General features: G+C 39.6%; 1 protein-coding gene across 1 annotated transcript; it reads right to left on the bottom strand.

Moving 5' to 3' along the window:
• Positions 1 to 8,055: 8,055 nt before the first annotated feature.
• On the bottom strand, positions 8,056 to 15,923 carry cyp7a1 (cytochrome P450, family 7, subfamily A, polypeptide 1). Its single transcript, XM_080439549.1, has 8 exons — positions 15,786 to 15,923; positions 14,033 to 14,273; positions 13,657 to 13,866; positions 13,326 to 13,520; positions 12,904 to 13,103; positions 11,792 to 11,922; positions 10,840 to 11,018; positions 8,056 to 10,242 (listed from the first exon to the last, which is right to left on the bottom strand). Exons 1-8 carry the CDS (start codon positions 15,866 to 15,868, stop codon positions 9,892 to 9,894), a joined length of 1,590 nt encoding a protein of 529 aa, XP_080295675.1. The 5' UTR covers positions 15,869 to 15,923; the 3' UTR covers positions 8,056 to 9,891.
• Between the last annotated feature and the right edge of the window lie 562 nt (positions 15,924 to 16,485).

Genomic DNA, 16,485 nt, shown 5'->3' with positions numbered 1-16,485 from the left:
ACTTCTACTCAGGGGCAAATGTTGTACTTTTACTCTACAATTTTTTTTGGAAAACTTTAGTTACTAGTTACTTAGATAGATAGATAGATTTTGTAGATTTTGATAGTAGATTTTGATTATTATGTGTGTGTATTGTGCCTTGGGATATTTAGCTATGCACACTTCTCTGGGGCATGAGATGATCTGTTTACTGGGTTGTAAAAAGAACAGGAGCACTCAAAAAATGTGGAAGAGAGGATAAAAAGTTAACTCTTTCAGTGCCAATGAAAAAAAAAAAATTATTGCGAACTTTGCCAGAATTTTTTTTTCAAAGAAAAAGAAAGTGCTTAGGAAGCGAGATACAGCCTTTTTCAGTTATAGGTTAAACAAAGAGTGGATGGAGCTGCAAATCTTCAGATAATGATATCTTGGGTTCTGAACACTTTAAAAAAAAAAAAAAAAAAAAAAATCGGGATTTCTCGTTCTGGCACTGAGGGTATAACCCTAAAACTCGGGATAACTCGGGGCTTGGCACTGAGAAAGTTAATATGCAGATTATTATATAAAGCGCGAGAACTGAACCCGATCACTGATGAAGACTATTATTATTAAATTGTTTTTATTGATTTTTCAACACCAACAAAACACACATACATACATACATCACAGGACGAAACATAATCATACATTAACAATACCTTACGTAAACAGACAGTAATACAAAAATTCAAAAATAAATAAACCCAAAATAAATATAAAATAAAAACATGTCGTTCTCATGCAGATTGTCACTTGTCATACAAAATTGTCAAGTTATTAATTCACCGTCCTATACCTAAGTGTCCCCAGCCGGGAATCTTTGATCGAAATAATCCAAAAATGGCTGCCAAACCCTGTAGAATTTCTGGACAGAGCCCCTGGTAGAATATTTAATCTTCTCAAGTTTTAGATGAGCCATCACATCTCCGACCCAGCGTCGATGCGATGGAGGACTGGCTGATTTCCAATTGAACAAGATAAGGCGTCGAGCCAATAAAGAGGAGAAGGCCACAGCATCAGACTGGGTGCCAGATACTGTCACTTCACTAGGGACCACTCCAAACTGATGAAGACTATGACACTTGTGTGACGGCATAAAGTCCACCTACCACACGGATGGACTTTTGGTCAAATTGACCTTTTTTTCCTGCGTTATCATTGGCCAGTGCCACTGTCTCCCCTCGGGGCTCCACACTTCCTAACACCTTCTTCCCCACGCAGTGGGGATACCATAGTCTTATAGACAAGTATACGTACAACCCATACAGTAAACAGATCCCGTCATGCCCCAGAGAAGTGTACATAGTTAATATCACAAGGTACAACACACACCTGAGGTCATAGGCGCCGATGCTGTGGGTGCTACTTGTCATAAACACACACCTGAGGTGGTGCTCAGGGGTGCACTGGGCGCTTCGCGTGACACCACGGTGTTCCGCCAGTTTTCTGAACAAACATATGTTGCTACCAGTGGTGTAAAGTAACTAAGTACATTTACTCAAGTACTGTACTTAAATACACTTTTGAGGATTTTTTACTTTACTGGAGCTGTAAAATGTGTATATTAGGTACTAATTATGTTCAATCCAAAATATCATGCTGTAAGTGTTAGGCTGCATTTACACACCTGCTTGTCATTAATGCTTAAAAATATCTATGACCATTATTTTTTATCAGATGTCCGATACATTTTAATCATGCCGGACATTGGGGCCGGCCACAAAAAATCCTAGCGCGACCTCTGATTATCTGATATATATATATATATATATATATATATATATATATATATATATATATATATATATATATATATATATATATATATTTCATGTGGTTAAATAAGTGAATGAAAGAGATTGAATTATGTTTTTTTTCCCTCTGTATGACATGTTCTATAAAAAAATAAAAAAATCTATTCAAAAATGATTCATTCTTTGGAACTATGGTTGGTGTCATTGAAGGCTGATAACTGGGACTAAGCTACTACTTGGGAAGGGCTATCATGTTGAAATATTATCTAGATATATAGACCTTTTCAAAATACCAAACTAGAGTTTGCCACCTTGAGTGTCCCTGATTAGTGAAAACTCTGGCCTGGGCCCATGGACTATAATGGATGAATTGAAAACACCCGTCCTCGGTTCTGGGGACTGATATTGTCCTTCTAATGCGTGAGGGGCCATGTTTTTTCAATTACTTTTTTCATTAATGTTTTTAATTTTTTGGAAAATTAAAAGAATAATAAAATAAATGTTATTCAAAAAACACGGCCCCCTCACGCATTAGAAGGACAATATATGTCACCAGAACCACGGACGGGTGTTATCGATGAATCCATCATGGTTAAAATGGAGTTTGAAGCCAATGGGTTTGTATAGGAGGGGTGGCGTGTCAGGTAAAATGAATTTCAAATATCTAAATGAATGAAGCAACTTAAAAACTGTCTCGGGTCCTCACAAAAGCCTGAGTAGACGTTAAAATGTCCCCAAACATGTTTGAAAGTGAAATATCCCTTTAAGACGGAGCAGGTGACAGCCTGCCAACAGAGAATTGTAGATCTACAGATTAACCACTTGAACATTCTGGGGGGAGCATTCACCAAAAATAGCAGATCTGTGCTTGTAGATCGGCTATTTATGGCGAAGAGATGTGGTGTAGATTGAAGAAAAGTTGGCCAAGTACAGTTGTAACTCAGGTCTGTTTTACTATGAATAGAGGGTTTAAGTGGTTAAATAAAACTATAGTCATGGCAAATAAAAAAAATATCAGTGGAATTTATCAGTTTGCAATTTATTTTTAGTTAAGATTGCTTATCCCACTACAGTATCATTCTGTCATTATGAGAACCTGTTTTAAAATGGGCAGTGGTTGCTATACCGATTAAAGCAACAAATATAGCTATACAGTACCTCACTCCTTTGTTTCTCTTTTTCTCTCCGTATTTTACAGCGTAAGTCATATAGGGGACAAAGTATGAAACAAACATGTTTCAGTTTCATTAACCATTGAATGGGTTCACGTGATAAACTTTGTTTAGGCCCAACACCACCTTGACCTCAACCTGCTATCTGCAAGCATGTCTTTCTTCAAAACAAATCACACCTAATCAGATCAATAGTCACGTGTCACTACTGTACATTAAAAGGCAGTGCAGAGTGCTTTACTGCAGTGGTTCTCAGTTCGGGGGAACTCCAGATGTCCTTGAGGGGGTTCTGAGGGGTCCCCAGCAAAAAGGGTTAATATAGCATCAAGATCAGTTTAACCACTTGAATCGGCTATTTGAAAATAGTCGATCTACAAGCTCAAGGTGTCGCATCGCGACAAACACATTTGGAAAAAAATATTTGGAACACAAATCTTGTATGGGTCCCTGGCAATCTGCAAAGTAACTTGTAACTAAAGTTCAAATAATTCTAGTGGTGTAAAAAAGTACAATATTTTCCCCTGAGATGTAATAGAGTAGAAGTATAAAGTAGGCCTCTAGAAAAACTGAAATACTCAAGTAAAAGTACCTCAGAATTGTGCATTAGCACATTACTTGAGAAAACATACTTTCCACCACTGCAGGCCAAAAGCTACAAACAAAGGGAGCATGGCCAAGTCGTTTCAAAAGTGCATGACCTCTGCGACTTGGAATCACGTTCAATGATGCTAATGTTGGCTTGTACTGTAGACACAAATGAACTCTGTGACTCTATGTTTGATGGGCTTATCTTATAAATGTTCTATCCCTTATAAAACAAATATGGTTACAAATCTTGCATAGCTTTATGGCAATACACTGTGTGTAGCAACTGTCAGGTAAATGCTTAACTTTATCTCAAGTTATCTAATCCTGATGACCCTGGTCATCTTCAGGTTAAGCATAACACAGATAACCATGTATTTTATTTCTCGTCTGGGGAATAGTCTGATTTCCTTAATGTGCACGATGCATGATGATGTGTACATTTAACAGAGGTAGTGACTGCAAAGAATGGCTTGAGTTAGTGTTGTCCAAATCTGTGAGAGAGATGTGTTTGCGCGCAAGTGAACTTCTGTGTCCTTGGTCAACAGCTCCTGAACAGTTAGCTAGATACGACACTGTTTGCCTTTGATTCAGCAAACAACTCATTCAGCTCATAGATGGGCACAACAAATAATGGACTAGTTGTCCGGTCGCTGTATTGGCATGTTCTAAAGATCTTTGAGCAATGTTGAACGTTAGTAAAACCTTGGGGTGCATCTGGAGCTACTAAGGTGCACTCTACTTATTACAAGAGTGCTAATCTCCACCAGGAGGCACGCCCTACCTCCCTCCATCGTGTGGTGCATTGTGATGACAATGTTTTGGGGCAGGGTGTGCATATGAAAAGACACAGGGCAGTGTGTTGGGAATTGGGCAATGATCATATTGTTTTTTTAAAGCCTTTGATGCCTGTTTGTGGAGGGGTGGACTGGGAACACGGGACTTGAATTTGAAAAACCAAATTGTTTTTTTTTGTGTCCAAATTGACAAAAATAATTGAATAAAAAAAGTATAAGTAAAAGTATAATTAAATCCACAGCCAGTTGCTAATAATGGCTAGTATTCAGTCCAATACGGAAAGAGGTAAGATAGTATGATAATATTATATAGTACAACAATAATGTGTATACAGTATATCTCTGCTGTCCAGCCCGAAACTGCTAACTCCAAAACGCTCATTGTTCAGGAAACGAAAAAACAAAATATACGTTTTTCAGGAAATGAAGAAAACCTTATATTTTTAAAACAAAGCAATACTGCCTCATCAAAGTTGGTATAGTGACTTTATATATCGTCAGATACTTGCATGTGTCATTATATTATCAACACTTTACCCAAATCGCGGGTAAATCAACACTTTACCCAGCGCAAGTGGAGTTAGTAGTTTCAGACGAGCAGAAATCAAGCTGAAATGGAGTTAGGTGTCCAAACAACAATAGCTCCACTTGCTGCTGAGGGAGAGGTTTCAAAAGGTTACAAATTTCCAAAAGCTAACAATGGATCTCCAAGCTCACAATGCATCACAACAACGTGTGAATTAATGCCCTGATGCTTCATGACACTTATATAGGCCAACAATAATAAACAGGACTTTAAATATTACAATAACTTTTGCAAAGAGGGGTTCACAGAATTGGAGTTTCAGTAGAACTAGCGCGAGTCGCGACAGAAATGCTATCAACTCCTTTCTTCTTGTCACATTGCTCTCTTCATTAAACACTTCATAGATTTTAGAAATATAATTACTTGTTTTCATAACATTAGCGTCAGTGCTAAGTTTGATAAACAGGTACACTGCATAGTTTTAACAGACTACGGGGAGTTTGTTTCCGTGATACTCCTCCTTGCTCACTGCGCAGCGCGCTCTGTTCTGTGTTGTGGAACGGCTGCAGCAGAGTAGAGAGGGGGAGTTGTTTGTTTTTGACGGACAGTTTGAGGATCCAATGGAGTTGGGAGGTTTCGTCAGAGGCGCTTTTTAATACTTTTTATTGGTTCAAATGTTTAGATTTTTTACACAGACGTAAAGGGTGTTCAATAGCGTTGATTTATGAAAAAAAAAAAAAAGCTGAAAATGGAGTTAGCTGGTTCGTCCCGGACACTGACGATATAATGGTATAATATAAGAATGTTAAGATAATATACAGTATAGTGGTATAGTGTAATGTTGTAGAAATCCACGGTGGTGCTCCATGGAGAGGCCCGGTCCGCAGTCACACTCTTGATCTGCAGCTGGGGGTCCGTAATAGCAGTCCATGGAACTGGCGACAAATACAAAAAAATATATAATACTGGCCAAAAACAATGTTCCAAAAATAGGAAACAGAAATTAACACTTGAAAACTGCATTCAAGAAAAACAACACATCAGGAACGCAAGACACTGTTACAGGTTATGCCTTCCATAAACGCCCTGCCAACTCTCCCCTGACATTGTCTCTGACTAGCCTCAAGCCAAACTGAACTTTTGATAATTTGTAGCATGCCTGCTCTTAAACAGGTGGGACAAACCAAGCACAAGGATTCTAAATGGCATCAATTATCTCATACAAAGGCAAACCAAGTCCCATGAGTTGATCTACCTACCTACTTACTGCTTTCCAAACTTATTTTCAATAAATACAATTCAATACAAATTTCAGGCGCCAAACACATACAATAAAAATGCTAAATAACATTAACAAACACCCATCCTCCTCTACAGTGGAGGAGGGGTGCTCGGCCCATTCCAATCAACAGGATTGCCAGCACTGCAGAGGAGACAGGTAACCAACAAACATTTAACTTCAATGTCAATAATTAAACATATTTAAAACTCTTTCAATAATTGTCATTTTCAATCAAATTGCTAAATTACTTAAAAAATGTCATTTGTACAAATCAATGAAACATGCCACACAATTGCAATTAGTCATTTGACTAAGCTGATGGCGTGTGTGAAGGTCCTTGATTGTGTGATATGAAAACGGTGACTCTAAGGAACTCCACGTTGCATCTTAGAGATGGAAGAACTAGACTTCAACAATACCAACAGAAGGTGTGACTTAAACCAGGGGTGTCAAACTAATTTGAGTTCACAGGCTGATAGGGCAAAATGAAACTTCATGAAGGCCACAAATCACGTTCAACCCAGATTTGGCTAGAACAAGGGATTACATTTGTTCTACTGCTATGCCACAAACATGTGGAATGCCCTACCAACAGTCATTAAAACATGTGAATCCTTACTCTCCTTCAAAACCGCTCTAAAAGAGCACTTACAGGTCACGGCAATTCGGAACTGCCCCCTGTAAAAAGTCAAAGCCTACCCTACCCCAATCCTCATACAGTGTACACACACGCACGGACGCGTGCACGCACGCACGCACACACACACACACACACACACACACACACACACACACACACACACACACACACACACACACACACACACACACACACACACAGTGGTAATCTCCTCAATTCCTCACTTCTACAGTAGCAGTTACACATATCACCACTGTTTTACACCACTGTGGCAATTAGCACATAAATGACGGATGCTTAGATTTGTCCATAGCCACCCAGTCTGAGATTGTTCAGAAGTGTTTGGTCTATAGAGAGGTTACTGTAGAGCATACTGGAGGTGTTTGCTTCGCAGTGTCTGGACTAGAGAGGCTACTGAAGGGCATAGTGAAGGGTTTACTCTTGGTCAAGCAAGTTAAGTTCAATTCCACTCTGATAACCTAAGACCAGTTAAATATTGTTAGATTGACTTTCACGACCTGAAAAACAGCTGGTCATGAGATATTGCTACTGCAATGCAGTTAGAAAATGCTGAGGTGAATGCTGAGCAGTATTTCTGATTGTATTTCCTTCTTCCACTCCCTGCAGTTTAGGGTTGGGGATGGGGTTGGTTGGAGCCAATAGGAGCAAATGTCCCCATACTGTAGCCTCTGTCTTCCACAGTGTTAATTTAACCGGTCCATTTGGTTACATTTGTACACTCTCTAAGTTACAAATGGATGGATAAATTAACTCTTAGCCAGCTGAAAGTTAATTGCATTGCATCGTGCGTGCGTGTGTGTGCGTGCGTGTGTGTGTGTGTGTGTGTGTGTGTGTGTGTGTGTGTGTGTGTGTGTGTGGAATGTGTGCAGATACAATTGTAAACATTGTAGAGTGTATTTACAGAGTCTGAATGGCAAACAGACGCTAGAGATAAAACACAAATGTATTGATTTAATATCTGTTTATACAACACACTGACGTAGATTCACACTCAAAAGCACAGATTTCCTCAGCAAGAGATTTCCTCATACTGCAGTGGTTGGTTGTGTACTGTATCACTGCTATTAGATGAAAACATTATACACTCTAAAATCCACAGTTATGCATTAGGAGTGCAACAATGAATATAACTAATCGATTTAATTGATACAAATGATAATAAATAAATAACACTAATCAATTTATTTTAAATGTATTTATTTTTGTACTTTTTTAAATAGAGTAGCAAAAAAAGAAAATAAATCAGTAGTAGCAGCCCCATTCACATACTCAGATTTTACTGTGTAAATTGCAATGGTCAGAAACGGTGTTACTTACAAGTAGACACTTGTTCATTGTAACCCCAACCCTACATGCAACGTAACAGCACACACACTGTAGACGTGTGATGTTCAATGCAAGTTAAGGAAAAGAAAACAACAAATTCAGGGTTTGTATTTAATTGTAAAAGAGGCAATTGAACAATGTTCTATTCCAATGACAGTGAAATTCTAGCAGTCGCTTTACTGTTGAGAGTGAAACATTATGAAATATTCAAATCATAAACGGCGTTTTCAATATCAAGTCTACAGTTCTGTGACCAGTCAGTCATGAAGTGGTTTAAATATATATAAGTCATCAGTTATGTGACTCATTTGACGGTTAAGAGTCGATCTGTTGTTGACACGCATTCAGCACTTTGCAGTGCCTCTATTGAAAGAGCAAAGTAGGCTGACCGGTTCTTCTGCCTTGGAAATCAGTTAGAAAAACATAATGGTTCTACAGCCGATGCAATGAACAACAAAATCACAGTAGATACGTTTGGTCGTTTCATCAGGAAATGTTCTGATAAATGCACCTATCCTAGTAAAGTACAACGTAAAGCGCAAGAAAAAATATATAAACTAATGAATTGTGATGAACTCCTCTGGCAATGAAGACCGCTAGTTTGATCAGTAATTACAGCCAGCTAGCTCTCTGTGTAACTGCTGTGCATTATAGTCCACTGTTAACTTCACTTTGTCCCATTTGCCAGTCCCAAATCCTCCTATATTGCATGAAAGAAAGATGCATGTCATATTTAGCCAAATAAAACTTGTGTCATTATATTGTTTCTCTAGCGCAGTCACAGTGTTAGTACGGGCAGATGTACACTGAAATGCACTCAAGGATTAGCTTGCTATCAGGAACTCCAATGAAATGACTGGACTTTCCTACTTTACTAGTGAATGGGCAGCTACCGATGAAGCGAGGGTAAACTCCATGGTCAGATGGCACCCACAGATTAAGCTTCAAGGTCAATAGAAGCTACAGTATATATCTCCCACTACAAGGTCAAGTCAGTAAATGTTACTGATAATCATGCAGCGTGATTGATAGAAAGACTTGGCATTTGGCATTTGTGGCTGTCATAGCAACGGCCAAGGCCAAACTCTGTCTATGGCCTATAGGTAATACATTACCTACAGTCAGAGTTCCCTCAGTGAACACTGTCAGGTGTTTGCAAAACATCACGGTGAGATTTTGGGCTATTTCACCCCTCATATTGCAGACATATTCTCTTGGCAACACATGGAATCAGACACAACATAAATATACATCACAGTCTACGCATTTATATACAAAACCTCTTCATTGGCTTTTCTTATATTAAATATATACTATATACATCTAAAGTAAAGAGAACAGGCCAGGATGCCCAAAAAAAAGCATAATAGCCCTTCAACAAAGCGAGTACAACCTCTGCTATTGGAGGGTTAAAGGTTAGGGTACTGCCTAAACCACTTAAACCCTATATACTTCATTGACCGGGGTCTGTACTTGGTCCCTCCTTTTTTTCCTCTACACCAAATCTCTTTGGTTAAAATAGGTGATATTCAAGCTCACAATGTGTCACGTGACGCGTCATGAGCCTGTGGATCTGCTGTTTTCGACGAATCTTCACCTATTTTCACAACAGTGAAAGTACAACAAGCACATTTAATTGCCTTCTCCCTTGAACAACTTGAACTTTTGTCTGAAAGAACAGAAAACAGTTCCAACTTCCATCCCTCAAGTTGTGGACAAAAGGTATACAGTAATAGATATCACCAATTTTAGCGCTTGGAATATTGTCCCTTATATTGACCTCAGTGGTTCCCTCTCTGGTAATGTCACAGTGAGAGGAGTTTGGCTGGATTTCAGCTTATACTTGAAGTCCACGTCATAAGTCGGCTGGAGGATTCCCAGGCCAGCACGGGACTGGTCGAGGGCCGGGACTTTGACCGCAGGGTCCAATAGCTCCATTTCGAAATAGGACAGGGCCAGAGTCAGGAACTGTTTGATCTCGTGAATGGCGAAAAATCGTCCGGGACATTTGGTGACGCCGGAACCAAAGGGCATGCAGTAGTAACGAAGCCGACGGCCACAGCGATAAAATGTGGTTTTCTCCTGATTGTTCTCATCCAGGAAACGGTCATACTTGTACTCCTGGAAGAAAGGAATGAGGGAGGTGTTAATACATTGTTTCTTTTATTGTATTTTTTAAAACATTTTTATACTGACTGACATAGGGATTTGTGTATGTACTGTATATCCAAAACAGTTACTTTTCAGGAAATGTAAAAAAGAACCTGTATCCAATATAGTACCTAATTTAGTCACAAGCTTTGGTTAATACTTTTCATTAATTAAACATTTTAAAACCCACAGACAGACTTAATCACTTTAAACCTGGCATTACCTCTTTTGCATATAACCATTTCTTTTTCAAAATTCTTCAAGATGATAGAAAATAGCACAAATAGATGCTCTACAAACTCACAACGCATTGCATTGAAATGCAATGTGAGCTTGTAGATCAACAATTTCTGCTACATTTGTGTGCTACGGTTGTACAACAAAGTTTAAAATAGGGCATTAATTGATGAAAAAACTAAAAAATATGAAATATGGAGATGCAGTTTTATGCCCTACAGCGACATTATGTATTTTGTTCTTGCAGCCTACTGGCTATTGTATCAGGCTCTTCATACTTCTATTTGATAGTGTCCTTTGTATCAATAGGGAAAACATGCTTCTTCTTACAAGGGGGTCCTCGTAGATTTCAGGATCAAAGTGCAGCATGGGTGGGTACAGAGCAATGACATCATCCTTCCTTATACGGTAGGCCTCCTGGTTGTCGAGGTGAAGCAAGAAGTCCTCCTTTGCAACGCGCACGTTCATGGAGGCACTGGACAGGCGCATGGCCTCCATTATGACGCTGTCTGCAAAGGCAACAGAGATAAAACATGTTCTGGCTTAGAGGCTTTCAGGAAATGGCACTTTGCTAAAACAATCTAAGAACTGAATCCAGACAAATCGGTCCCACGTTGGGTCCCAAGCAGTGGTGGACAAAGTGGTGTTACTGTCCACCACCAGTGGTGTAAAGTAGCGAAGTACATTTACTCAAGTACTGTACTTAAGTGCAATTTTGAGGTATTTTTTACTTTTGTGGAGTATTTCCAATTTTCAATACTTTTGTTTCTACTCCACTACATATCAGAGGCAAATATTGCACTTTTACTTCACTCAAATTATTTGAAAACTTTAGCTACTAGTTACTTTGCAGATATAAATTATTCTGTTATAAAACATACATTGACCACTTTAGCCCTATTTTATACTTTTTTTTTTTAAATAGCCGATCTACAAGCTCACAACGCGTCACATCGCGACGCTTTGTGAGCTTGTAGATCTGCTATTTTCAAATACTTTAGTACTTTTACTTTTGGTACTTTAAGTATATTTTGATACCAATACTTTTGTAATTTTACTCAAATAACATGTTATTTGAGCACAGGCCTTTTACTTGTAACAGAGTATTTTTATATTGTGGTATTGCTACTTTTACTTTAAAAAAATATATATCTGAGTACTTTTTCCACCACTGTCCACCACTGGTCCCAAGATGACCCCATGCATCACTGTAAGACCTGTATGGGTCAATGTTTACACTTTCATTGTACTTGTTGTGTGTAATAATGCTATATGTACATACCTAGAATGGGCATCTTATCCAGCTGCTCCCTGGTCATGGTCAGCTGTGGGTTGTTGTGATCAACCGTTTGACCGGAACTCTCCAGGATTCTCTGTACCTCTCCACGGACTGCTTTCATTGCTTCTGGGCTCCTACAAGAAATATATTCTGTTAGTCTGACTGCAAAGATATTTTCACACACACACTCACACACACACAGATGTACATAAGAATGCATACATCAGAGTATACAATGCCCTGCTGCAGTCACTAGATCCCTGTCATTCAATTGTACAATTTTATTTTAAAATAAGCTCCCGAGCCACCAGGCGCATATAAAAAGTTTGTTTGAGTCTATAGTAGGGCTGCCGTCAAGTGTATTGTGATTATAATCCATAGAAGAGAGACATTGAACACAAATATTGTATTAATTACACTGAACAAATAATAATTGAGAAAATAAATGATGCTATGCTGTTGCTATATTAAATAGTATACTGTTTTTATTTGGTGGGGGAGAGTAAATCATTTTTAGGAGGTTTGTGCCTTTTTATTTCAGAGGCAGAGCACTTTTAAATCCTCCAGTGACCCCTAAGCACGTTCTCTTCTATTCTCTAACTCAAGTTTAGCAAGATAAGGAAATTCCCTCCTGTCTTTAGAACAGAGCTGTTGTAAAACATCAACTATGACATAACATTTATCTCCTCTTAGACAGTTCCCTATCTCTATCTGCACAATATCCACAATAAGCTGTTTGAACTTGATAACTCCTAACATTTTAGACCTCACTGTTTCTCTCCCTCTCTTTTGGGAGATTTCCCTCAATAATCACCACATTTTGCTGGATTCTTCTTGACACCCAACTTCAAGATGGCAAAATATAATTTATATAAACCTATAGGCAGTTATTACTGACTGTTACCAGTATTACTATGACTGGAATTTTAGTAGTAACTTAAGCCTTTTATTTTCCATGTCTTATTTATACTTATTTGTTTATTATTATTATTATTTCAATTTTACCGACTTTACAGTTCCTCATCTGTGCAGTTTCATGTGACGCAAAATGTACTAGCATGTAAACAAAGACCAACTGACCAAAACATGAACAGCAGCAGAAAGAAGAACCTTACCTGATCAGGTAAAAGAGGCTCCAGAAGGTTGCAGGTAGGGTGTTGGCCTGGGATGCCCAGAGCAGAGCCACATGGGTCCTGGCTTTGCTCAGGTCGTTGAAGGTCGACAAGGCGTCATTGAGCAGGATCCTCATGGAGATCAGGTCTGAGAGGTTTTCTCTCTTAGACAGGTTGTCAGCATGCATGGTCTTAGCGAGGTTCTAGTTGAGTTTAAGTGTAGGAGAGGAGAGGAGAGGAGAGGAGAGGAGAGGAGAGGAGGATTTTTATTTGTGCTAACAAGACATTGGTTGGACACACCAAAAAGCTTAGCACTACTACTGTACTATGTGCAAGCTATAGATGCCTCTTCTGCTACAGAGTGAAACTGGTTTGTTTTGTCATTTTCATCCAAGCTTCGGTAGGAAAAAAACTATTCCACCAACCTCTCTTGCACTGTAGGCACTCTTGAAGACGTGGATGGGCAAGCCGGCCACCAGCGCTGGGAAGATCTTGTCAAACTCCTTGAAGTTCTCCAAGGCATTAAGCACTAAGGCTTTCTGTGCTGCCAGGCGAGCCTGTGACTTATCTTCTCCCAGCTCCTTGCCAAACAGAGTCAAGTAACCAGACTCAAACATCACCTAGAGAGAGGGACAGGAGACATGAGAGCCTGGTAAGATTTGAGGCGGAGAGTCACTTTGCTCTGTTGTAAAACTGTTACTGTGTCACTAGCTGTATGCAACAGCCACTTCCACCAAAAGCTCCACCATGACTGACCTTGTAGCAAAAGGCGAAGATGCCGTCCACCTCCCAGCGTTCGGTGCTGGGGCTGAGTGTGTCGGACTTCAACATGACATCCTGAAGGTGGGTCATCATGCTCTCTATCAGAGAGGGGAGAGCCTCACCCTGCAGTGTTTTCAGAAAGGTCTGATGGAGGTTCTCAGTGGTGTGGCCGTGGCGAGGGTCAAAGCTCTCATGGCCAAATGCCTAAAGGGCAGGTGTGGCAGAGAAAAGAAAGAAAGATGAGAGATTTAGTCATGTCTGACAGACATATAGACAGAAAATGAAAAATGAATACTTGAATCTCACAAGCAGCATCAAACCTGGCACAAAAAAACACTCATCTCCACGGCCACATACTGTATATACTCACTTTGACAGATGTAGCGAAATGGAATTTCCTCCAGTCCAAGTGCCTGCCCTGGCGGATGACGGAGTGGTATGAGAAGGGATCACACAGGAAGTGTATGTACTGGCCGGCTATCTTGCAGGTGAAAATGTGTCCGTACTTCTTCTGTCGGCTGCGGAGGAACTCCAGAGGGTTGGCCCCAAACTGCAGGGCACAGCCCAGGTAGGGGATCCAGCCGTTTTCAACCACTGGCTCTCCAGGTTGCCTGAGAACGCATTTAATATTCTGATTAATAAGTATGCTGCTTCTTTCAGTCAGTAAAAGCGCTAAAGTGCTACACTGCATAAAGTCACCCGATTAAAGGATGTGAATGAATGAATAGCTGTATGGATGAGGATGAATATGGCTGTATAAGAAAATAGATGAGAGAGGTACAGTATATGGTAAATTGACAAATGAATGAATAATAACATTATTACAGGAAGTGTAAAGTGAAACACACCCTAGTTGGATTCACATCCAAAATCAACCTCACACCCTTCAAAATATTTGTCTTAGCAACGGTGCAAAGCAACGTTCCCTGTTGAAATGTAGTATCCTAAGCTCTCATGCTGTTGAAATTATTAATGCTAATCAGAGCTGATGACATAATTACAGCACCTATAAAGTGAATTAGTTCGGTAGACAACCAAGAAAATGTGTCTGTCATACTCAACCAAACACACAGAAAAGTCCACCAATACAAATCCTGTTGCGAACACCAATACCAAGTCAGAACTGCCTCTGACTTGAATAGCATTCAAATATTACCAAATGAACTGAAACTCATTTAGATGCTAAGCTGTCCTGGATTTCATTATCATGTTTGCAACATCCAACCAATTTCTTCTGTTCTAGCTAGCATTGTAATTCTACATGCTTGGTGATTTTATGGAAGGTTTTAGCTGACTCTTGCCTACAGTATAACCATTATGATTTTAGAAAAAAAAAAGGTTAAAGGAAAAAAAGGAATCATCCCCAATTGGGTTGGTGGATGAATAGAGAGTCTTATTATAATATTGTTGTTTCTCCATGTCATCAAGTCAGTTATCTAAAACTAACACTAACAGTAGCAGCACCTCCCTCATAACATTATTCAGCTGACTGTATGACTATGACATCATCCATACAGAAAATAGACAACCATATATAACAGCTAAATCCTGAATACACATAGCAACAGTGCTCATAATTTCATAAATACTTCAACATTTTACTCAATAGTTGTCCCCCATTCTCTGTCTGTCTCTCTCTCTCTGTCTGTCTGTCTGTCTCTCTCTGTGTGTGTGTGTGTCTCTCTCTCTCTCTCTCTCTCTCTCTCTCTCTCTCTCTCTCTCTCTCTCTCTCTCTCTCTCTCTCTCTCTCTCTCTCTCTCTCTCTCTCTCTCTCTCTCTCTCTTTTATATAATATAATGTATATATACACTGTATATATAATGTGTGTGTATGTACACAGTATGTATGTACCGTATGTATAGAAGATATCTTTAAAATATTTCTGTAAAGACTTGGCAGAAGTAATTGTGTTTAATTTACAGGACAAGTGGTTTAAGGATGTGACTACTGTTTATTTCCCCTTGACCACAAGTAACCCAAATCTGTCAACCTTTGACTCTGTTTTAACAGCTACAGCATCCTAACCCTCATATCACAGAAATACATTTTAAATCTAACTAAAGGCAGCATCAGAAACACAAGCTTCTCATACATGAATAAAAAAAATCTTAAAGCAGTCTTACCTGTGCCTTGTTCCCACAGCCAGCCACAGTAAGCAGCATAATCCCACCAGCACTGCCCAGATCAGAGCTATGCTTATTATCATGGTGAAGATGAGGAGAGTACGATCCTACACAGGAAGATATAGGCTACCCTATAGGAAACTAGTTACTGGTCCTCCACACAACAACACACTGTAACACACCTTCAGTACAGCCACGTGCAACAACGGCTCTCCAACTATGACTGCAAGAGGTTATCGTGTGGTAACTCCACCAGCTGCCTGTCAGCTGCCTATCTGACAGATGTTACAGTGATGGGTGACTAACTGGTTGAGTGACCAATAGGTGCTACACACACACGCACACGCACACACACACCAGCACGCAGCTATCTCAGATGTCGATTCCCAGTGTGGATCCCTTTAAGGATTGCAATATTCCAAACTGAACAGTCTAAAAGCTTACATCCGAGACAATGTGGCTACAACAACAAACACGACTTCTCTGCTTCTGAAAGGAGGCAAAGCAAATTGGTTGTAAGGTAGTGTGGATGAATGTTGACTGCTGCAGTGTGTGCACGACTCAGGTATTTATACTTATGCTCTCATGGGGAGTGTGTAATGGAGGCGTGACTGAAACCCCCCCCCACCCCACCCGCCCCATTGTGTGTGATTAGAGGTTATGTCTATCACCGAGGGTAACCTGTTACTGAAATAACTCT

Source organism: Gymnoscopelus braueri (assembly GCF_963280865.1).
Source record: "Gymnoscopelus braueri genome assembly, chromosome: 10".
NCBI lineage: Eukaryota > Metazoa > Chordata > Actinopteri > Myctophiformes > Myctophidae > Gymnoscopelus > Gymnoscopelus braueri.
Note: the sequence above shows the minus strand (reverse complement) of the source record. Positions and strands in the feature narration are given on the sequence as shown.

What these genes read in the sequence shown, in the direction of transcription:
- cyp7a1 (XM_080439549.1), bottom strand. Translation starts at nt 15,868, where the DNA reads ATGATAATAAGCATAGCTCTGATCTGGGCAGTGCTGGTGGGATTATGC. An exon ending in GCTGTGGGAACAAGGCACAG is followed by an intron (nt 14,274 to 15,785) that starts GTAAGACTGCTT and finishes ATGCGTTCTCAG; the next exon opens with GCAACCTGGAGAGCCAGTGG. An exon ending in GTGCCTACAGTGCAAGAGAG is followed by an intron (nt 13,104 to 13,325) that starts GTTGGTGGAATA and finishes AAACTCAACTAG; the next exon opens with AACCTCGCTAAGACCATGCA.